This window comes from Gossypium raimondii, chromosome 1 (genome assembly GCF_025698545.1).
Source record: "Gossypium raimondii isolate GPD5lz chromosome 1, ASM2569854v1, whole genome shotgun sequence".
NCBI lineage: Eukaryota > Viridiplantae > Streptophyta > Magnoliopsida > Malvales > Malvaceae > Gossypium > Gossypium raimondii.
The window spans coordinates 26,482,717-26,508,680 of NC_068565.1; the positions used below are offsets into that span (position 1 = coordinate 26,482,717).

The following is a 25,964-nucleotide window of genomic DNA, read 5'->3' on the forward strand; positions in this document are numbered from 1 at the left end:
GCTCGTGTGAGCAGCATCGTGTTGCTACGTTTCGACCCATAACTCGTGTGAGCATATCGATTTATAGCTCATAAGAGAATACCGATCCACAGCTTGTATGAGCATACATGTGCATGAATTGAAGGATTACAATTATATGAGTTAGCATGCTATGTGTGAGCTATCCTAGGTATCCAGTAGTATTCTAAACGGTTCAATGGCAATATTCTGATACAATATGGTAAGAGTTCGATATGGACTATTGGAAGGGTACACGGCCTGACACATGAGCGTGTAGCTTGGCCGTGTGACCCAAGCCAATCAGTTATACGGGAACGGGCACGGGTTGGGACACAATTGTGTGTCCTTATTTCGAATGCCCATATAGCCTGAGACACGGGTGTGTCTCTTGACTGTGTGAGTCACACGGGTTGGCCACATGTCCGTGTAACCCCTACAGATTTGAAAATGTTCATTATTTTCTAAAAAATTCTCGAAGTTTTTGATTTAGTCCCAACTTGTTTCTAATGCATATTTAGGGCCTCGAGGGCTCGTATAAGAGACAATATGTATGTTTTGACTTGGTTTCAATGTGTTGAATGATATAATATGAAATGTTTAAAATTTCTATCTGTTTGATTTGTAAACTTTAGTAATGCTCCATAACCCTATTCCAGCGATGGATATAGGTTAGGGGTCTTACATTTATTGGAATCAAAGCTACGGTTTAGTTGATTCTTGGACTGAATGTAGCGTGTACGAGTCTAGCTATACATGCCATTATATAACCTGTGATAGTGTGATATCTCCTGACTGTTTTAAAACATATTTTCATATAGAAATGACATCCAACCGAGCTAACTCTGATAAAGTAGAACGCAATGCTCAAGCCTCAATTCATGGAGTAGCATTGAGGGGTACAAGGCTAGTATTTAAGGGCCGAGGAGGAGAGGCTAAAGAAGCCTTCTTCCAGATGATGAGTGAATGGTTCATCGAGTTCGTACGGACGAACCCAGCTACTTAACAACCTCCACCCCCTCTTGCTCCCCAACCAGTTCTCGTTATGCGTCAAAGTATGGAACAAAGCTGAGTCAATAAGCCACCTATTGATATGATAGGTAAGTACTGGGCTGAAGAATTCTGAGTATTGCTGAAGATGATCTCGAGAGAGCTGAATTCTGGTTAGAGAATACAATCAAGGTTTTTGATGAGCTATCCTGTTCACCAGCCGAGTGAGTTAAATGCGCGGTATCTTTGTTGAAAGATTTGGCTTACCAGTGGTGGAACCCGTTAATTTTTGTTGTGCCGAGAGAGTGAATCACTTGGGAATTATTTCAAACTGAGTTTCAAAAGAAATATATTAGTCAGAGGTTTCTGGATCAGAAATGTAATGAATTTCTTGAGCTCAAACAGGGCTGTATGACTGTGTCAGAGTACGAGCGGAAATTTATTAGATTGAACAAATATGCCCAGGAATGTATTCCAACTAAGACTTCTATGTGTAAGAGGTTTAAATAAGGGCTGAACGAAGACATAAAGCTTCTAGTTGGAATTCTTAAGCTAAAAGCATTCATTGTATTGATTGATCGAGCACATGAGGCCGAGGAACTAAGTAAAGAGAAAAGACATGTTGAATTTGAAGCTAGAGACTTGAGAAAAAGATCGAGTGGTAAGTCATATCAGTCAACATCAAATAGATCTAAAAAACATCACAACTGTTCTACAGCTTCTGCGGGATATTCTAGTAGGGACAGAGGTACCCGACGCTACAGTCCAAAACCTCAGGATACATCTGTAACAAGTGTGGTTAGTGTTAAAGATATTAGGCCCGAGTGTAAGCACTGTAAGAGACCACATTATGGTGAGTGTCGACTAAAGAGTAATTTCAGGTGTGGTTCCTTGGACCACTATCTTAGAGATTGCCTAGAGAACTTCAAGAAAGAGAAACTCATACCGTGAGGCCAAGCAACACTGCTGCGAGAAGTAGACCACCTCGTAATCCCGGGAATGTGAGTGGTAGCCATGGTGTGATGAAAGACTCTGCTGTGAGATTCGAGGCACGAGCACCAACTAGGGCTTATGTTATACGCACATGAGAGGATGCGTCCGCGTCAAATGTTATTACCGGTACTTTCTCTATTTTTGATACTGATGTTATTACTTTGATTGATCTAGGATCAACCCATTCATATATTTGCACGAATTTAGTATCTAGCAAGAATTTACCTGTTGAGTCCACTGAATTTGTGGTTAAAGTATCGAACCCCCTAGGTGAGTATGTGCTAGTTGATAAAGTTTGCAAGAATTGTCCTATGACGACTCAGGGTTACAATTTTCCGGATGATTTGATACTATTACCATTTGATGAATTTGACGTGATTTTGGGCACGGATTTGCTAACTCTACATGATGTAGTTGTAAATTGTAGACAAAAGCTTATTGTACTGAAATGTCAGAACAGTGATACGCTTTGTATTGAATTAGATAGTCCGAGTGGGTTGACTGTTGTTATATCAGCTTTGTTAGCGTATTTAGACCAGAGAGTATTGAATTAGAAAAGGTTGCAATGCTTACCTTGCTTATGTGTTGGACACTAAAGCATCTGAGTTGAAACTTGAATCAGTGCTAGTGGTTTGCGAGTATCTTGATGTGTTTCCAGAGGAGTTACCTAAATTACCGCTGACCAGAAAGGTGGAGTTTGCTATTGAACTTGTACCGAGAACATCAACGATATCGATAGCAGCTTACAAAATGGCTCCTACTGAGTTGAAAGAGTTGAAAGCGCAGCTGCAAGAGTTGACAAATAGGGGTTTTGCTCAACTTAGTTTTTCACCTTAGGGTGCACTGATTCTGTTCGTTAAGAGAAATGACAGATCAATAAGATTGTGTTGACTACCATTTGCTCAACAAGGTTACAATCAAGAATGAATATCCACTGCCTCGAATTGACAATCTGTTCGATTAGTTTAAAGGTACCACAGTATTCTTGAAGATTGAACTTTATTCTGGCTACTATCAGTTACGAGTTAAAGATTCGAATATGTCAAAAACTACATTCAGAACTAGGTATGGACACTACGAATTTTTTGTAATGTTGCTTGGTTTAACTAATGCACCTGCAGTATTTATAGATTTGAGGAACAAAATTTTTAGATCGTATTTGGATAGATTCATTGTGGTTTTTATTGATGAAATTTTTATATATTCACGAGACGAGCCCGAGATTGCTGAACACTTGAGAATTGTGTTGCAAACCTTGCGAGATAAACAACTTTTTGTTAAATTTAGCAAGTGTGATTTTTGGCTCTGAGAAGTCAGTTTTCTAGGACATATTGTATCGGCTAAAGGCATCAGAGTGGATCCGAGTAAAATTTTAGCAGTTGTTGATTGGAAACCACCGAGAAACATGTATGAAGTTAGAAGTTTTTTGGAATTAGATAGTTATTACCGGAGATTTGTTAAAGGATTCTCGGTTATAGCTACACCGGTGACACGGCTAGTACAGAAAAATGTGAAATTATTCGACACAGTAATAGCTTATGCTTCCAGACAGTTAAAGCCACAGTTAAAGAATTATTCAACACATGGTTAGAGTTTGCAGCTATTGTGTTTTCGTTGAAAATTTAGAATCACCATTTGTACGACGAGAAATGTCTTATATTTATCGATCACAAGAGTTTGAAGTATCTAATGTCATAGAAAGATTTAAATCTTAGACAACATAGATGGCTCAAACTGTTAAAAGATTATGAGTTGATCATTGATTATCATCTGGGGAAAGCGAATGTAGTTACTGATGCTTTGAGTAGAAAGTCTTTATTTGCTTTACGAGTGATGAACACACGATTAACATTATCTGATGATAGTTCGATCTTAGCTGAGTTGAAAGCTAGACCGATGTTTTAATAGCAGATCTACGAAGCTCAAAAATGTGATGATGAGTTGTTAGCTAAACGGGCATAGTGTGTGTCGACTTATGACTTAGAATTTTAGATAGGATCCGATGGTTGCTTATTGTTCAAAGATAGAATTTATGTATCAAAGAGTTCAGAGCTCATTCAGGGAATCTTGCACGAAGCTCGACTTGATGGCTTTTTTCAGGTGTGAAATTTCAAGGACGAAACTTTCGTAAGGGGGAAGAGTTGTAACAGTCTGTTTTTCGGTGGTGTTGGAAACAGTGGTTTTCGGGCCACAAATTTGATGAGTAAGTTCATAAATATTATGATTTAATATTTACGAGTAAAATATGGTTTTAAAAAGGTTTTTGCTATGGTAATTTATTTCATATGAATGATTAATTAGGTTCAAGTGATAATACCCTAAAGTTAAGTAGTTTTAGAAAATGAGGTATCGGGACCTCGTTTGTAACAACATGTTTTCAGTGAAATTAGAACAATGGTTTCGGGACCATAATTTTGAAGTCAAAAAATTTATGTTCTTATTATTTTATTGCCTACAGCATGATAGTAATACCGTATAAAAATTTTGTTAGGAAATTTTATCGTTTACATGCTCAATTTAATAGAAAGGACTAAATCACGTAAAGTGCGAAAGTTGAGTTCTAGTAGCTAAAGGTATTAAATAGACATATAAATGTAATGTGGAGGTCCTTATATGGTAATTAGACCATTAGAGTTATTAGTGTATGAGCATGGCTTGGCATTTGTGTAAATTTTAAAGTTTTTAAAGGTTGTAATTGTAAATAGGGAAATAATGGTTAAATTAAATAAAATAAAAAAAAGTCTTCAACTTTAAACATTGTCTTCAACCGAAAATCAAAGAGAAAAATAATCCATGGAAGCTTAACATTCGACCAACCTTATTTTGTCCATATGTAAGTGATTTTTGTCCCGTTTTTAATGATTTCCATGTTTTAGGGACCGTTGTAGCTTAATCTAGCAAGCCCAGGGACTAATTTGTGAAAATTTTAAACTATTAGGGTTTTTCCATTGATGCATGTACATGAGTTTTGATGTTTGATGATAGAAAATGGATGGTTTTTGTTAGATAAACAAGTTTTGTTAAGAGATTTTTGATGAAAATTTTGAATAGGGATTAAATTGAAAAAATAGAAAATTATACATGGTTCAATTGTAAAATAAATGTAATATAGGGCATGCTAGGGACCTAGTTGATATTCAGTCGTAGTGGGTTGTGGTGAAATTGCATAAATTTCCATTTTTCTGAGCCAGGGATTAAATTGTAATGAATTAAACATATAAGGGGAAAATAGTAATTTTTCCAAAATATGAATTTAGGTTAAATTGAATGAGTTATTTATTAAATTGAGTTAAATTTATCTGTATAGATCAAGACAGACCTCGTACGACTTTAGATCGGGACAAAGAAAAAATCTCTAATTAATTGCCTCCATATCTATGTATACTCGTCGAGGTAAGTTCATGTAATTAAATCGTGTTTATATGTTTTAAATTGAAATATATATGTTATGTATTGTCATATATAATTAGTGATTGCATATCCAACGACGTACGACTATTACCGAGCCCCGTTTGAACCTTAGGAATCCGTAGGATACAAATGACATGTCATTAAGGTTACATGATTTGGGTGCTGGTCCTGAACGTCCTACCGATGGCTGAGGTCTTGCATGTGTTACGGATACTCCACAACTTGTGTGAGCAGCATTGTGTAGCTACGTTCTGACCCACAGCTCGTGTGAGCATACTGACTTATAGATCGTGAGAGCATACCGATCCACAGCTCGAGTGAGCATACCAATTCACAGTTCGTATGAGCATACATGTACATGAATTGATGGATTACAGTTATATGAGCTAGCATACTATGTGTGAGCTATCCTGAGTATCCAATGGTATTCTAAATGGTTCAACTATCAATATTCTGATACAATATGGTAAAAGTTTGATATGGACTATTATATGGAAACATATGATTTTACCTGAAAAATGTGGTTATATGATATATGGAAAAATGAAGTGGATGATACATGTATATGGAACTTGATCAATGGTTATGTTCATCTATGTTTATTGGCTTATATATGTAATTACATGACTAACACGGTTGGTATATATGTGCTTAGGCATTTGGCCAAATTGTATTGGGATATGCTTGTGTAATTACCTATTATATGACTAATTGTAAGTTAAATTCTATGTTATACAAACTTACTATGCTTAAATGCTTATTCTATGTTATTTCTGTGTTTTATAGTGAATCGAAAGCTCGTTCAGGTTGGAAGCTTGTCGGAGCTATATCACACTATCCATCGGCTCTTTTGTTACATTCGGTTGTTTAATTTTGGTTATAATGGCTTTTGGCTAATGTTGGCCTATATGTTTTGTCGTGATTATGGCCATTTGATTTGGCTAGTGTTTTGACATAATGTGGTATGTATATAAGTAGCATTAACATGGTTGATGTGTGGCTTTTTTTATTGAATAATGAAAGGTAAAATGATAGTTAAATGTGTTTTGTGATATGATGAATTTGTGGTGAATTAGTACTTTAGTATACATGACTTATATGGTGTTTTGGTGCTAGTTTAGAATGACATATTTGGTACGAATTGAGAAGTTTGGTAAGTAAACTAAATGGCATGAATTGATGTAAATATGCTTAGTAGTTAGTTGATTATCTGGCCAAATAGAGTACATGTTTATATATGTTTTAATATTGTCATTTGAGGTGCCTAAGGGCATATTGGTTGTATGATGTTGTATCATATGTATATGAATTATTTATGCTTGATTTGGATGCCTTGTTATGGCTTGTAAGTATGTGCAATGTTGAGTGTAGTTACATGACAAATTGGGTGAAAAAATTGGCTTGTAAAATGAGCTATTTTTTTTCCACACAGGCAGAGGCACAGACGTTTGTCTTAGCCATGTGTCCCCTGTAACTTTCAAAGGCTTGCATGGCAGGTTGTTACACAGCCTAGCACACGGCTTGGTGCACAAGCGTGTGGCATGGTTGTGTGACCCAAGTCAGTGAGTTACACGGGTACGGACATAGGCTAAGACATGGCTGTGTGTCCCTATTTTGAATGCCCACACAACTTGAGACATGGGTGTGTCTCTAGACCGTGTGATTCACACGGCCTGGCCACACGTCCATGTGACCGCTACAGTGTTGAAAATTTTCATTATTTTTTGAAAAATTCTCTGAGTTTTCAATTTAGTCCCGACTTGTTTCTAACGCATATTTAGGACATTGAGGGCTCGTATAAGGAACAATATGTATGTTTTTTTAATGACATGATATGAAATTTTTGAAATTTCTATCCTTTTGATTTGTAAACTACGGTAATGCTCTGTTACCCTATTTCAACGACAGATACGGGTTAGGGGTGTTACATCATTTCTATAAACCAAGTCATAAATATATTTATAAATTTTTATGGAGTGTGATTAAGGTTGTAGTAAAGTTTCATTAAGAAATTTTAATGTTTAGATAGTTAATTAAATTAAAAGGACTATATTGTAAAGCATGCAAAATTCAATCGCTATTAGTTTAATTGTAGTAAAGGGCTAGAGAACCATGAATTTAGGGTTTAAAAAGGTAAATATAACTTGTTTTTATTAATGGATTTTCAAGGTGTAATTTTTAAACAATTTTAGTTTATAAGCAGGGGTAATATAGTAAATAAATAAATAAACCTAAAGAAAAGGAATTAGTGGCTATCTTTTTCATGACCAAATGGGGGAGGAAGAAACACCATTGTTGATCATAAGTTTCGGCTAGCATATATTCTAATGCATGGTAAGATTTTGAACCCCGTTTTTAATGATTTTTATGTTTTTGAGTTCATTTTAGCTTAATCTAGCTAGCCCAGGGATCAATTTACAAAACTATCAAAGATTGAGGGACTTACGATGAATTTTTTTATATATTTTGTGTTAATTGATGGATCATTGATCGTTTTTTTAAATAAATAAGTTTTGCTAAATGATTTTGATGAAAATGGCAATTAGGGATTAAATTGTTGAAATACTAAAAATACAAGGACTTGTTGTGAAATTGTTACAAATGTGGGCTGTAATGGGTGCTATTAACATTCAAATTGGTATGAATTTTCAATAAAATTGGTTTATTTATAGGATTAGGACATAGGAACTAAATTGAATAAAAATGAAAAGTTGAGGTAATTTTATAAAAATGTCAAAATGACTAAATTGCATAAAATGAATTGGTTTTACTATCTAAATTAATGAATTAAACGAAATTATTAATTTAGATCATGAAAGAGTGGAAAATCAAGGAGAAGATAAAATTTCCAAATAGCCCCTGTACTTAGTCATTTATGCTATTTAGCCAGATAAGTTCGTATGAACTATAATCACTTAAATTTTTATTAAATTAATATTTAATGTGTTGTGCTAATGTAAATGAATCAATATATATATGTTATTATGCAGTTTATCATGTAAAGAAATGATGAAAAACCAATGACGTATGACGATTATCGAACGCCGTTTGAACCTTAAGAATATATAGGATACAAATGACATGTCATTAGGATTACCATGTTTCGGGTGCTAGTTCTAAATGTCCTATAGATGGCTGAGTTCCAACATTTGCTGCGGATACTCGTCAGCTTGTGTGAGCAGCATCGTGTAGCATACATTCCAACCGTCAGCTTCTGTGAACAGACCTATTTTATGGCTCAAGTGAGAAATGATGTAAAAGAAAAGGAAATGAAAGTTTCGACCATATGTTAGTACACTTTGTGTGAGCTTTCCCACGTATTCGATATTATTCTAAGTGGTTCAACGGGCATGAAAAGGGAAGGAACGATAAGCATTGAAATGACTTATGTCATGAAAGCTATGAAAAGGAATGAAAAGAAAATGTACAATGAAAGTATGTCTATGTTCAAGAAATTGATGATTTCAAGTGATTTTGTTCATGTTTAATGACTTATCTTATGTTAATTCAAGTGAGTTATGAATTGATGCACTAACATGAATTGTTGATGATGCTTAGGCTTGTGCCAAGCTTATGGTCGAATTATATCATGCTTAATCTTAATGATATACATTGAAATGGTAAGTGTTCTAATGTAGAAATGCTTATGTTCATGAAAAGTTTGTATGAATCAAAAGAGAGTTATGTATAAATGCACTAACTTGTGTATTGATGATGATGTTTATGCTTATGTCTTATATTATGCAAATGAAACGGGTAAGAAAAGGTAATGAAATGGTAAGTTCATAATTATGATTTAATATGATGAAAAGGAATTGAGGAGTTGAGTGACGACTTATACATGAGATATTTACGTATGCTATGGATGAATTTACCTATGTCATGAATAAATACACTAATTTGTGAATTGATGTTATGATTTAAGTTTATGCTAAGTAAATGATGATATGTGTGCAAATCTCAACTCTTTGTTATGTAATACATGGCTTCATTGATATGTGATGATCTAAATATGTGTTATATATATGTGTGTGATGAGATCCATGATTTAATATGAAAATATATTAAAGCATGCTAAAGTAAATATTATGTGGTATAAGAAAATGTGAGCATGTTTACATGCAAATGTGTAAAATTGAGAAATATGCGACTATGAGCATGACTACATGAGAAATGCGAAAAGTAATTATATGTGTTAAATTTGAAATTTTCCATATCACATACGTGGGGTGGGTTTTGTGAAAGGTGGAAGTTATGTGGCAGTTTATCTACAATTACATGGCCATTATTGGCAATTATGTGGTGGCTTGTCCACAAATGGTGTGATATTAGATGAACGGGTTCTGAGGAACTCGATATTAGATGGGTAGGAAAATTTATAAAATGTGAATCATTTTAAAATATGCATCGACATGTTCATGCATAAGTATCAGTGTTAGAATTTGTGATTATTATGATGATTGATATGTTGGGATTGATATTCTGATATGTATGCGATTATATTTGTGATGATCTCACATTGGGCTTGTAACCTCACCTATCTTATGTGTATGTTTCAGGTAATCCTCGTAATTATGACTTGGATGTGGATTTTCGGTGATATTCTCGGAAGTGAACTTTTTAATAAATTATGGACTTTATATCATTTTATGGATTTTTATGGACTTTGACTTGGGTTTGTTTGATAACTTTATAGGACTTTATTTTGGGGTTTTTCATTTTTCTTTGCATAAATTACTTGCATGACATTAAGTTTTAAAAGCTGCATAAATTAGTATTTGATAAGATTAAGCTTGAAACTCGATTTCTAAAATAGAATCGCCAATAACACATTTTTCGTTGTATTTTGAAAATCAAGTTTTAATAAAATTAGACTTAGTTTTCAAAACTATTAATGTTTAGAAATGAGTTTTCTAAAGATATTTGATTTATGAAGTTAATATGTTTTTATTTCGAAATAATCACAAATAACCAAGTTCTCCAATTTTGAATAAAAAGACCATTGATTTAGAAGTATGGTTGAAAATCCGAAATAGTTTTGAATAAATGATTGAATGTTTACAATTGAGATATTATTTATTTTGATTCCTAAAATTTGCATGATTTGTATGAAAGTAAAATAAACGCTTTATTTAATTTGTTTTGAATTGATAAGTCAATAGTTTTAAAATGTTTTCTTTTTCAAAATTCTGAAAGTTTATTTCGGCCATTTTCGTGAACATTTTTGAAATGAGACTGAAAATAAAGTTGAACATTTGATTTTGAAAATAAAGTTGAATATCGTTAGATCTCGAGGACTTGAGACGTGCGGCAACATCCTAAATTCAACTCTTGACTCAGATATGTTTTTGTCGGTATTGATCTAGATTTGGATGCTCAAGTGGAATTTGGAGCATTCCAAAAACTTGGAGATCCAACTACAAGAAGACAAGTAGTCCGATGCAAGATTGCTTTGTTATTTTTCGCTTCTACTTCTATTTGTGATTTGCCATAGGCTGCTGGAAAAATATTGATTTAAATCGCTGCCTTTTCTTTGATTCTTGTTCATTCTTTATTTTATTCAGGAGATGAATCCAAATAAACAGGTACGGAAGCTATAATTGTAAACCACAATCAAATTTCTGGAATCATTGGTTTATACATTCCTCTTAGTATCTACTCTAGGGATAATTTTTTTTGCTATCTTTTTTTGAGAACCGCCTAGAATTCTAACTAAAAAAAGGAAATGATTTTTCATTATCTCAATTGAAGTAATGAGCCTCCCAATATTAGGAGGCTCATTACTTCAATTAGTCCCCGTGTTCCTCGAATGGATCTCTAAATTGTTGAGAGAGTTGCCTAAAAGCAGTACATAAGGCGTACCCAGTAAAACTTACAAGTAAACTAGTTTTCATATGCTTGTAGCAAGTGGCATGTACCTAGTGTCTTTAGTTGGTTCTTATGCTCATCTTGATACTTTGGCACTTTTGTAGGAAAAGCTTGTATTTTGAATATGATTGTAATGACTCAATTTCTAGTGGTGTTGAAAAATGCAGTTTCAAAATCTCGTTTCTGTAAATTGAGTCCGTAAATAGAAAATAGGAATATTTACGGAGTTATTATGAAATTATAATATTGATCAGTTAAGTAATTTAGCCAAAAAAGTAGTTAATTAAAACTTAGGAACTAAATTGTAAAAGTCCAATGGATAATGAGTTTTAATTAGGAAAAGGCTTGGGACTTAGATGGCAATTTCCATGGACCAAAATGGTAAATAAACCAATAATAATTCGTGGATGGTAATGATGATAATCATTTAGTTTAGATTAAAAGATAAAAGAGTATAGTAAAACATGATTAATTTAATTAATTTTGATTAATTAAAGGGTAATTACATATATATAGTACATTAGTAGAAAGAAAGATAATAATATCATATTCTTTCACCGTCCAAGGTTAGAAAAGAAGAAAAACACCGTGGTTGAAGGTTAAGCATTCGACCAAGCTAAATTCTAAGGTAACCAAACCCATTTCCATGTAATTTTTATTGATTTATGACCATGGCAGGTTGATTTAGCTGGCCCAAGTAATAATTTGTTCAATTGATAAATTTTTGGCAAGTTGCGATTGTTGAGAAATTGATGAATTAGGCTTAAATTTGATAGAAATTAAGCTTATATCATGATAATGACTAACTTGTAATGTTAAATAAGCTTGATATTTAACTTTGTAACATTAGGGACCAAATTGAATAACTTAAAAACCTCTAATGAAATTATGCTAGGAATATAAAGTATAGTTCCCCTAATGAAACAATTTGAAATCAAATTTTGATCCGATGCTAAATATTGATAGATATGCATATCCCGAGTTTAGGGACTTGACCGTCGCCAAATGTGCGAACGTTTGGACTGGAAATATTGCAGCGAAAAGATATGAAATTAAATCACTGGTGTTCGCAAGTATACAAATCAAATTGTAACATAGAAGTGTTACAATGGAACACCGGTAAGTGTTCTGAGGATTGTACCCCAGGGAGGATGGCTTAAATATCAAATTATTTATACAATAATAGGTTTTAACAGTAATCACTAAAAACCATATTACGATAAATAAAAACATTAAAATTAATATTCTGTGTCACACCCTCGTTTGGCGAGTTGGTTTAATTTTGGAAACTACGATGGTGAAGACTGCCTAAGTTGTGTCGTAACATAGATACGTGAAACACGTTATGAATCTTTTCTAATTCTGACCGCAAAACTAATCGATACACCACTAGTTCGATTCTTTCAATAATCTCATACGACCCGATAAATCATGGACTTAACTTCCCTTTGCGACCGAACCGAAGAATTTTTGTCCAAAGCTATACTTTCAGAAACACTCTATCACCGACTAGAAATTATATGTCTTTACGTTTAAGATACGGATATGATTTCTGTCAATCCGAAGCTACTTTCAAACTATCCCGTATCACTCTTACTTTTTCTTCAGTCTCATGAATCAAATCAACCCAGTAAATCTTTTTCTCACTGAGCTTAGTCCAATATAACAGAGCTCGGCACTTACGACCATGCTAAGCTTAATACGGTGTCATCTTTATGGTTGAGTGATAATTGTTGTTACGCAAATTCAACCAACGGTAAATATTTCTCCCACTTGCCTTCGAACTCTAATACGCAACAACGAAGCATATCCTCGAGTATCTGAATTACTCGTTCAGACTGACCATCGGTCTGAGGATGAAACTAAAATACAGTCACATACCTAAAACTTCCTGTAAAGTTTTCTAGAATATTGATGTAAATCGTGGATCTCTATTCGAAATAATAGAAGGTAGTACACCATGCAGTCTGACAATCTCAGAAACATATAAATCAGCTAATCTCTCAAGGGAAAAATCTATACGTACCGGAATAAAATGTGCAGACTTTGTCAAACAATCAAAGACAACCTAAATTGCATCTTTCTTTCTCGGAGATAGGGGTAAACCTGATACGAAGTCCATTGTAACTCAATCCCATTTCCACTCCAGTATCATCACTGGCTGCTATAATCCAGAAGGTACCTTATGTTCTGCTTTAACTTGCTCACATACTAAACATCTCGATACAATGTCAGAAATCTCACGTTTCATTCCCAGCCACCAATACATCTGTTTCAAATCACGTACAACTTATTACTTCCTAGATGAGTAGACAAGCTACCACTATGAGCTTCGTGTAAGATTTTCCAAATAAGCTCTGGATTCTTCGGTACACAAATTATGCCTCTGAACAATAAGTAATCATCGAGTCCAACCTGAAATTCAGAATCAGAAGTTAACTCACTCTGTGTCTGTTTAGCTAGCAACTCGTCATCACACTTCTGAGCCTCACAGATATGTTGTAAAAACATCGATTTAACTTTCAACTCAGCTAAAATCGTACCATCATTAGATAATGTGAGTCATGTATTCATCGCTCGCAAAGCAAATAAAGACTTTCTACTCAGAGCCATTTGCGCTTTCTCAAATTCAGATCAAATGATAAAGCAATGATCAAATCATAATCTTTCAATAACTTGAGCCATCTGCACTATCTCAAATTCAGATCTTTCTGTGACATTAGATACTTCAAACTCTTATGATCAGTAAATAAATGACACTTTTTGTTGTACAAATGGTGTCGCTAAATTTTCAACGCAGACAAAATAGCTGCCAGTTCTAAATCATGTGTTGGATAATTCTTTTCATGTAGCTTTAACTGTTTGGAAGCATAAGCTATCACTTTACCTTCCTGCATCAAAACACAGTTTAAACCATTCAAAGATGCATCGCTAAAAATCACAAAATTCTTTACCCGATTTAGGCTGAACTAGTACTGGTGCCTCGGTCAATAGTGCTTTCAACTAATTGAAACTTTACTGACATTTCTCAGACAACTCAAATTTTGCATCATTATGTAATAGTTGCGTCATCGGTGTAGCTATCATCAAGAATCCCTTGACGAATCTTTCGTAATAACCAACTTATCCTAGAAAACTTCTAACTTTGGACACGTTTCTCGATGGTTTCCAGTCAACAACTGCTGAAATTTTACTTGGATCAACTCTGATGCCTTCGACCGATACTATATGTCCCAAAAAACTGACTTTTCGAAGCCAAAATTCACATTTGCTAAATTTGGCAAACAGTTGTTTATTCCGCAAGGTTTGCAACACAATTCTCAAATGTTTAGCATGCTCAGCCTCGTCTCGTGAATAAATCAGAATATCATCAATAAAAACCACAACGAATTTGTCTAAATATGGTCTGAAAATATCAAATCCATAAATATTGTAGGGGCATTAGTTAAACAAAACGGCATCACAAGAAATTCATAATGTCTGTACCTGGTTTTGAACACAATTTTAGGACATTCGAATCTTTAACTCATAGCTGATAGTAACCAGAACGGAGATCAATCTTCGAGAATAATATTGCACCTTTCAACTGATCAAACAGATCATCAATTCGTGGTAGTGGATACTTATTGTTAATTGTGTTGAATAGAATAGGTGCTTTCAACTCTTTCAAGTCGGTAGGAACCATTCGATACGGTGCTATCGATATCGGTGATGTTCCTAATATTAACTCAATAGCAAACTCAACCTCTCTGGTTAGCGATAATCCAAGTAACTCCTCTGGAAACACATCAGGATACTCACAAACCACTAGCACTGATTTAAGCTTCAACTCAGACACTTTAGAATCTAGTACACATGCAAGGTAAGCGTCTCAACCTTTTCTCACATATCTCTGTGCTGACATAGCTGAAATAACAATAGGCAACCCACTAAAATTGTCTAATTCAATCTGAAGTGTCTCAACATTATGACATTTCAATATAATAAACTTTTGTCTATAGTTCACAATAACATCATGCAGAGTCAGCCAATCCATGCCCAAAATTAGATCAAACTTATCAAACGGCAATAGCATCAAATCAGCTAGAAAACTGTGACCCCGAGTCATCAATGGATAATTCTTGCAAACTTTATCAACTAATACATGTTGACCTAGGGGGTTCGACACTTTAACCACAAATTCAGTGGACTCAACAAGTAATTTCTTACTAGATACTAAATTCGTGCATACATACGAATGGGTTGATCCCAGATCAATCAAAACAGTAACATCAGTACCAAAAATAGAGAAAGTACCAGTAATAACATCTGGGCAAAAGCTTCCTCTCATGCACGGATAGCATAAGCCCTAGTTGGTGCTCATGCTTCGGATATCACAATAAAATCTTTTGTTACACCACGGCTACCACTCACATTTTTGGGATTACGAGGTGGTCTACCTCTTGTAGCTGTGTTTCTTGGTTTCATAGGCTGAACCTTTTCCTTTTCGAACTTCTCTGCGCAACCTATAAGATATGGTTCGATGGAACCACACCTAAACCATGCTCCGTTCTTCAATCTACATTCACCACAATGTGGTCTTTTACAGTACTTGCACCCGGGGCTGTTATCTCTAACACTACCCACGCTCGTTATAGATGTAGCCTGAGGCTTTGGACTTGAACGTCGGTTACCTCTGTCTCTACTGAAATACCCCAATAAAAATGTGGAATGGTTGTGATGTTCTTTTGGTCTCTTCGAAAATGATTGATATGACTTCCCAGTCAACCTCTTTCTCGAGTCTCTAGCTTCAAAATCAGCATGTATTTTTTCTTTACTAAGCTTCTCGGCTTTATGTGCTCAATCAACTAAGACAACAAATTCTTTCAGCTCAAGAATTCTGACTAGAAGCTTTATATCTTCATTTAACCCTTCCTCGAATCTTTTACAAATGGCTGTCTTGGTTGGAATACATTCCTGAGCATTTTGATCAGTCTGGCAAACTCTGATTCATACTCTAACACAGACATACGACCCTGCTCGAGCTCAAGAAATTCTTTACGTTTCTAATCCAGAAATCTCTGACTAATATATTTATTTTGGAACTCAATTTGGAAGAATTCCCAAGTTATATGCTCTTTTGGGACGACTAAAATGAACATGTTCCACCACTGGTAAGCTGAGTCTTTCAACAAAGGTACGATACATTTAACACATTTAGCTGGTGAATAAGATAGTTCGTTGAAAACCCTGATTATGTTCTCTAACTAGAATTCTGCTATTTTAGGATCATCTTCAGCAGTGGCTCTGAATTCTTCAGCCTCGTATTTACGAATCTTATCAACAGGCGGCTTATTAACTCGTAAAGGTTCCAAACCTTGAGGGATAACGTGGAGGGATTCAGGAATAAGATGGGGTGAAGGTTGTTGAGCAGTTGAGTTCGTCCTTACGAACCCAGTAAACCATTCGCTCATCATTTCAAAGAAGGTTTCCTTAGCTTTTCCTCCTCAGTCCTCAGATATGGGCCTTGTATCGCTCGTCGATCGTTACTGTAAACTTCATTAAAGTCAGCTCGATTGGATTTCATTGTTATAAGAAAACATGTTTTACTCGAGCCTCTTATCTCTAACACTAGCCATGCTTGTTACAGATGTAGCATGAGGCTTTGGACTTGAACGTCAATTGCCTCTATCTTTACTGGAATACCCCACTGAAACTATGGAATGGTTGTGATTTTCTTTTGGTCTCTTCGACAATGACTAATATGACTTCCCAGTCGACCTCTTTCTCGAGTCTGTAGCTTCAAAATCAGCATGTCTTTTCTCTTTATTAAGCTCCTCGGCTTTATGTGCCTGATCAACTAAGACAACAAATTCTTTCAGCTCAAGAATTCTGACTAGAAGCTTTATATCTTCATTTAATCCTTCCTCGAATCTTTTACAAATGGCTGTCTCGATTAGATTGGATTCCTGAGCATATTTGATTAATCTGAGAAACTCTCATTCATACTTTGACACAAATATACGACCCTGTTTGTGCTCAAGAAATTCTTTACGTTTCTGATCTAGAAATCTTTGACTAATATATTTATTTCAGAACTCAGTTTGGAAGAATTCCCAGGTTATACACTCTCTCAGCACGACTAAAAACAACATGTTCCACCACTGGTAAGCTGAGTCTTTCAACAAAGGTACCGCACACTTAACACATTCAGCTGGTGAACAAGATAGTTCGTCAAAAACCCTAATTGTGTTCTCTAACTAGAATTCTGCTCTATCAGGATCATCTTCAGTAGTGGCTCTAAATTCTTCAGCGTCGTATTTACGAATCTTATCAATAGGCGGCTTATTAACTCGTAAAGGTTCCAAACCTTGAGAAATAACGGAGAGCGATTGGGGAACAAGAGGTGGTGAAGGTTGTTGAGCTGTTAGGTTCATTCGTACGAACTCTGTAAACCATTTGCTCATCATCTCGAAGAAGGTTTCCTTAGCTTTTCCTCTCCAGTCCTCAGATATGGGCCCTGTACCGCTCGACGAGCATTACTCTCAACTTCATCAGAGTCAGCTCGGTTGGATGTCATTGTTATAAGAAAACATGTTTTAAAACGGTCAGGAGATATCACACTATCACAAGTTATATAATGGCATGTACAGCTAGACTCATATACGCTACGTTCAGCCCGAGAATCGACTAAACCATAGCTCTGATATCAATAAATGTAACACCGCTAACCCGTATTCGTCGCCAGAATAGGGTTATGGAGCATTACCAGAGTTTTCATTTCAAAACGAACAAAATTATAAACAATTCAATTTATATCATTAATCATATCAAAACCAATCCATAACATATATCATCCCTTATACGAGCCCTCGAGGCTCTAAAAACACATTAGAAATAAGTCGGGACTAAATCAAAAACTTATAGAATTTTTCAGAAAACAATGAAAATTTTCAAAACTGCAAGGGTCACACGGCCGTGTAGGCATTCAAAGTAAGGACACACAGCCGTGTCCTAGCCTATGTTCATGCCCTTGTAATTCACTGACTTGGGTCACACGGCCAAGTCACACGCCCGTGTACCCTTCGAATTGACCTCACACACCTATGTGTCAGGCCGTGTGCTAAGCCATGTAGCAGTCTGACTTGCAACCTTTTGAAAGCTATAGGGGACACATGACCATGTGTCATACACGGCTGAGACACATGCCTGTATCTCTGCCCGTGTGGACAAAAAATAAGTCATTTCCAAGCCATTTTTCTCACCCATTCATACATGTATCTACAATCACTTTTGCACAATTAAACAAGCCATCAAAATACATCAAAACCATGCATAATCAAGCTAATGAAAAATAATATATTTGCATAAAACTGATATGTCCAAAGGCACCTCAATGACAACATATAAACATATATAACAATGTGCATCATTTAACCAAAAATTATCACTTTGTTCACATAACAAATTCACATCCACAAATACCAAGTTTACCATTTAGCAATTAGCATCATATATTCATATATGGCAACTACATTTTCATACCAAAATGACTATATTCAGTTCCATCACATAAGCATCCATAAACTATAAATTCAACCATTATAAGACCACATACATATAACAACATATACAATCATTTCAAACATTTGAAATATCAAATTCACAAGGCAAAACACATTGGCCAAAACAAATGGCTAAATCAATAACCAAAATACCCATACATGTCATTATAACCAAAACTTAAAACACCAAAAGTACCGGTATAGCCGATAGATAGTGTGATATAACTCCGACAACCTTCCAACCTGTACGAGCTTCTGATTCACTATAAAACATGAAAAATTTACACAGAGTAAGCATACATGCTTAGTAAGTTCGTATAATGTAAAACACAACTTACCATTTTGACACATAATAAGTAAGTTAAACATGGCATAATCCAACCACAACTTGGCCAAAGCCTAAGCATTTACAGCAAACATGTTAGCCATTTAATCACATAACATAGGCAATATAATCATGGATGAGTACAACATTTAATCATGTATCATATACATATATCATCCATCTCAACTTTCAATATACCAAGTATTACCATTTCAATAAAAAATTCACAAGTGTCCAAGTCTTAGTTCATATCGAACTCTTACCATTTCCTTTCCGAATAATGCCCGTTGAACCATTTAGAATACCGTTGGATACCCGGGATAGCTCACACATAGTGTGCTAACTCATATAACAATAATCTATCAATTACTATACATGTATGCTCACACGAGCTATGAATCAGAAGGCTCAAATGAACTATGAAAATAGGTCTGCTCATACAAGCTGTGGGTCGAAACGTAGCTACACGATGCTGCTCACACGAGCTGGGGAGTTCTCACAACACATGTCGAACCTCAACAATCAGTAAGGCGCTTAGGACTAGCACCAAAACCATGTAAACCCTAATGATATGTCATTTGTATCCTGCGAATTTCTATAAGTTCAAACGGGGCTCGGTACTCATCGTAATATCGTTGGATATGCGATCGGTATATATATATATATGGAAATTCACAATACATGTATAATTCAATTCAAAACATATAAGTACAATTTAATTACACGAACTTACCTTGACGATTAAACGTAGATATGGAGGTGACTAATTTGAAACTTTATCTTTGCCCCCGATCTAAAGTCGTACGAGATTTGTCTTGATATGCTAGGATTTTATGGAACCGAATGGAAGAACCCTAAATAGCTTGTTTTCTACTTCAATTTTTGGTGAAGAACACATTGGAGAAGATGAGAAAATTTTGGGTTTTATTTAATTTAGCATTAATAACCTATTTACTAATTTAACCTTAAAAATTATTCAAAATTTCAGTTATACCAAGCCAATACATTCCACGATCAGCAGGAATGGTCTAATTACCACATAAGGATTTATATTTTAAGTTTCTGTAGCTATTTAATGCTTTTAGCTAATAGAACTCAACTTTTACACTTTACGCGATTTAGTCCTTTTTATTCAATTAAGCATGTAAACGGTAAAATTTCATAACAAAATTTTTATACGGTACTGCTATCATTCTGTAGAAAATAAAATAATAATAAAATAAATATTTTGACATCATATTTGAGGTCCCAAAACCACAATTCCAATTTCGCTGAAAACGGGCTGTTACATGTTTTCCATGATTCGACGCAATTAGTAAATGACCTCTGTATTTTAGATCAAGATATACCCATTTATAACATAAGTACTGAAAGTTCAAGAATAAATTACTCTAATCAAACTTATCTTTGGCAATTTTGTTTAGGCCATATAAGTGAGAAGCGCATACCAAAAATCCATAAAGATAGATTTTTGGATTCTTTTGTTTTTGAACAAATTGATATATATATGAGTCCTACTTGTTGGGTAAAATGACTAAAGCCCCTTTTAATAGTAAAATTGAGCTAGCTAGTGATTTATTGGGCTTAATACATAGTGATGTATGTGAACTAATGAACACACAGGTTAGAAGAGGTTTTCAATACTCTATTAATTTCACATATAAATTTAGTAGATATGGGTATATTTATCTTATACGCCATAAATCCAAACCCCTTGAAAAGTTCAATGATTTAAAAATAAAGAACAAAACCAACTAGGTAAAAGTATTAAAGCACTCTGATGAAATCGAGGAGGAGAATACATAAGCTTAGTGTAACACTCTTAACCCGTATCCGTTGCTGTAATAGGGTTACGGAGCATTACTATAAAATTTAAAATTTCAAAACATTCATTTCATGTCATATTCCATTAAAAAACATACATATCGTCCCTTATGCGAGCCCTCGTGGCCTTAAAAATATTTCAGAAACAATTTGAGACTAAATCGGAAACATATAGAATTTTTGGGAAAAAGTTGAAAATTTTCACACTGCGGGGGTCACATGGCTGAGTAACTTAAACAGCTAAGACACACGCTCGTGTCTCAGGCTGTGTGGGCACTCAAAGTAGGGACACATAGCCATGTCCCAACCCGTGTCCATGCCCATGTAACTCTCTAACTCGGGTCACACTGCCAAGCCACACGCCTATGTGCCAAGCCGTGTAACTCTCGAAATGACCTCACACGCCCGTGTGTCAGGCCATGTGCTAGGCCGTGTAACTACCTAACTTGCAACCCTTTGAAACCTACAGGGGACACATGGCCATGTCACATGGTCGTGTGGACAAGAAATAGGCCATTTTCTTCACCCAAATTATGCACTCACATACAACCTATTTTCTCCCATTTCAAGCATCCAAAAGTGTTTCTAAAATATGCATAATCAAGCTAGAACAATATGGTACCTATTCATACAACCAATATGCCAAAAGGCACCTCAATTCACATGACATTAAATATACTCAAACACAAGCATAACTTAGTCTTTTAACAACTTAACAATTGCAACCAATTTCCATACCAAATTCTACCATAATTACTATATACCAAGATCATATTCAAGCATACCACAAGATTCTTTCTATACATATCATTTCTAACCACTTCAACATTAGCCAACAAGCACCAAAATATCAAAATATCATTAACCAAAGTACCTTAATTACAAACCAATCATATTGGCCATTTCATAAAAAAACAAAACACCTATACATGCCATTATAACCATGACTTAAAAACATCAAAATCTACCGATATAGCCAATGGATAATGTGATAGGTCTCCGACAATCTTCCAACCCGAACGACCTTCCAATTAACTATAAAACATAGAAGAAGAACACAAAGTAAGCATATAATGCTTAGTAAGTTCGTAATTCATAAACAATTCTTACCATTACAATGCATAAGCTTAAAATAAATATGGATCAATCCAACACAAGCTTGGCACAAACAACATGTTTTTCAATTGTACTAATAATTTCAATATAAATTGTGACAATTGATAATTTTATTGTCATTCCTTTTACTTTTATCCTTATATAAGCGTATTATGACCTATACTTTTAGAAATGTCTAAATCAATGTGAAGTTCATAATGCCATTAACTCAATAAAATAAATATAATTTGCAAAAATTATATGCATTATTCACTTCGTGAATATGCCAAAATCGTCAAATGTCCAAATTGAATTTAATAATCAAAAGGATTATAAATTTTATTATATTTATTGCAAACATTCACTTCAAGGAATCGCAAAACAAAAATAATTTAGACAATATTGTAAGCATATATCATATTCCTTACCAATAAGACTATATAGATATCATCTGCTTCAAGGAATGATTAATTAGTATAAACCATTGGTCATTATGTTCTAAAATGAACATTTAGCAACATTTCAAATCATCCATCTTCTTCTTATATATTTGTCAATAATAACAATATGTTCCATTTTCATAATTGTTATGTATTACTACATTTACTTGGGAATGTAGCGAACCAATGGAATGAATAACTATTATTTTGTTTAGATATAAGAAGGCTTGGGATCAGTTCAGAATACTTTTAAAACCCTTTTAGCAAGAGTTTTTCATCATCAATTAACTAGAAATAGTCAAGCCATGTATGGAGTTTATTGTAAACAAAATGTACGGATAAAACTAACATTTAAAATATCAAACCTAATATAATGCTAGTGCTAGCAAAATTTCATAAACCATTGTAGACATGCATGAAATTTACTTCAAAACAATACATTTCATGTTCACTAAAACATTTCTAAAAACTAAACAAAAAAATCACATGATTTTTTATGCTTCTTATTAAACAACAATCGATTAATACAAACAAGGTCTGAGAAATGCCAATGACCAAATTAATATAGTAATTCTTAGTTTTAAGTCTATAAAAATGTTTTCAACCAAAATAATTCAAGAATTAAAAATGACAAGAATTAAACTTGAAATTTTATATTAGAATCAACCCAAAATTAATTTAGACATTCCTCAAAAATTATCTTTAGAACTAAGCATGTATAAGTGTTGAAAATTTTGAATTGTATAACCAAATTAAGAAGAGATATTAGAGGAACATAATCTATATTTGAACTAAATCAAATGCGAATAATCATAAAATTCATTGGTTTATCAACACAAATTTGCATACTAAATATGTTTTAGTCAAATATATTATTTAATTATGGAACCTACTACAACAATAAGTTAATCAATATTCATTTTCATGAACAAATAAGATGCTTAAAATAATAAGTAACCCATGGATATAAAATTTAGAAATAAGACCATCCCAAATATTTAAACCATATATCAAACTGATTTAATATTTAAAGATGCTATTGTTGAGAACAAGCGTAAAGATAGAGATCTAATTAACTTGATGTGCCTTATTTTGTTCAACATTAAGTCTTGACCATTTTATATATAAGTAAACAAATGAAACTCTAGTTATAATAGACTTGAATATATTCAAAATTTATCAATAGCAAACTTTCGAGTGAATCGTATTTCCCAATTTTATATAGATAGTGATATCAAATATTTCACCATCCTTAAAAACATAAAAATAAAATAAGTTAATCAAAACAATTATAATTGATCATGAATTATTTTTAAAAATTAATCGATATGAAACAAAAATAAAAGAAACTTCCTGTAAAAATTTAGCATCTTGTTGTCTAAGATCTTGGAAATCATTGAAAGTAATTTTAATATTCGATAAAAGAACAATCACTTTGAGCAAGATCTTGCTGATAACTTATAATAAAACTAAAAAATACAAAGATTAAGAGACAAAGAAAGATAAAGAAATGAAAGGATGATTCATCTTTCACTTAAGAAACAAAAAGTTTGCACAAACCCTCTATTTATAGGGCTTCAAGTGTCATAAATTACAAAGTAGTAAGGGGTATGGACATCCATTTATCAATAGATTTACAACAAATTTTAAAATAATTAAATAATTTTTCATAGTGGTTCAATTTGGAGAATATTTTTAATTATATATTTTATTTTATTTTAAAATTGTGCTTTTGAATGGTTGGCCCGCATGTTGATTCGTTAGTTGATTTAAAATCCGCGTTAAATTATCTAAGAAAGAAATTAAAACATAAAATTTTAAAATGAGATATTTAAGGGCTTGATCTACATGTGGATTTATATATAATTTTAAAACTTATATTTAGATATAAATATAATTACTTAGATATAATTAAGAAATATTTGCTTGTATATATAATATAGATTTTTATTAAAATAATATATAATTTATAAGGAAACTAAAACTTAAATTATAAATATATACGAGAAAAATATTTAAGTATATATTATTTATCAAGGAACTCAAAATTAAACTATAAATATATATATATGCAAATAAATATGTAAAATCATCGATAAACTTAAAATAATATAATAAAACATTCCTATATTAATAGGTATCAATCCTAAGATAAACGATACATTTACCAATACGATATTCACTAACTTGATTTCAATTATCCAAAATATAAAGTTGAAGGTTCTAGTAACGGAATGTTTGAACGAAAAAGCAAAGAAAAAAAAAATCCAACCCCTCAATTCCCGGATAACATAAGTTACAAATTTTATTCTTGAGAAAAAAAAGAGAGTAAAAGATGGCCAGTATGGCAATATCAGTAATTTATTCTATCACGGTAGCATTGAAACGTCTAGTAACAGACTAATATTCAGGAGTAGAAACCCCGCATATTATTCATTAATAAAACATATATATATATATATATATATATATATATATGACAAGCTAATAGGAGAGCTGGCCTCTAAGCCTTGGTGTGAAGATAGTCATCGATCTCCACAAAGTTTTTCACCGCAAATTCCTTAATGACGCTTGGGTCAGGGATCTCTTCACTTGCCTTCTCAAATTCACAAGACCATTTAACCAAGCTCGACTCTCCTTTGGGAATCACATTGATCTTAGCAATGAAAGTCTTGTAGTATTTCATGAGATCCCCATCAAAGATGCTGTAAACATATATCTTCTCAGCTTCATCCACTGATTCAATTCTCTCCTTTGAAACCTTAACGATTGGAGATCCTATCGCAAAATTTCAATTTCGTCCTCATTAATTTATCTTCAACCCTTAGGTACAATATATTTGCATTTATAAATGACACTTATATTGGAGTGGACTTTGCGCTCTTCATTGAGGCAAAAACTTTGTTAAATTTCCAAAGATATTGATATAAAATAATTTTACACATGCATAGAAGATTCATCAACTGCTTGTAAATAGTTAGATGTATCCAAATTACCTTCAGCATAATTGATGAGGCGGATGGATCTGGGGGCCTTGCCATCGCCCTCGAGCACTTCAATGCTCTTGTAATCATGGGACAAAGCTTGAGGAAATATTTTGGTAGAGTCCCTAATGGTTTCCCAGACCTTTTCTGCAAGAGACTTGAGCTCAACCTCCACATGAAGCTGTCCACTGCAAGCCATTGCTATGGAATTTGTATTAATTGAAAAAATTAAACAAACTTATTTAGTTTGATTAGAAAAGTAGAAGAGAAGGTTTAATTCTTGACCTACAGCGTAGTAGCATCGACATGTTTATATAGTAATAGAAGATAAGGGCATTGAATTTCTCGGGTACTGCTTCAACTGCCCAACACAATTATCAAAAGGTAGAAGCGCGCACCTAGCGAGGGGGACGATCAGGCCCCATTATTTTGCCCTTCATTGCTGCAATTCAAGAAATAGTTGGTGAAGAATTAATTGGGAGATTTTTGGTGT

At 33.8% G+C, this 25,964-nt stretch overlaps 1 protein-coding gene across 1 annotated transcript; it reads right to left on the reverse strand.

Annotated features, from left to right (window-relative positions):
• Positions 1-24,588: 24,588 nt before the first annotated feature.
• LOC105785496 (MLP-like protein 423) lies at positions 24,589-25,763 on the reverse strand. Its single transcript, XM_012611598.2, has 2 exons — positions 25,484-25,763; positions 24,589-25,265 (listed from the first exon to the last, which is right to left on the reverse strand). The coding sequence occupies exons 1-2, from the start codon at positions 25,668-25,670 to the stop codon at positions 24,991-24,993; spliced, it is 462 nt and encodes a 153-aa protein (XP_012467052.1). The 5' UTR covers positions 25,671-25,763; the 3' UTR covers positions 24,589-24,990.
• Between the last annotated feature and the right edge of the window lie 201 nt (positions 25,764-25,964).

Bases quoted from the DNA above. Each gene is read 5' to 3' on its own strand.
- LOC105785496 (XM_012611598.2), bottom strand. From the start codon at position 25,670: ATGGCTTGCAGTGGACAGCTTCATGTGGAGGTTGAGCTCAAGTCTCTT. The intron at 25,266-25,483 runs GTAATTTGGATA...ATTTTGCGATAG, and splicing joins CCTCATCAATTATGCTGAAG to GATCTCCAATCGTTAAGGTT.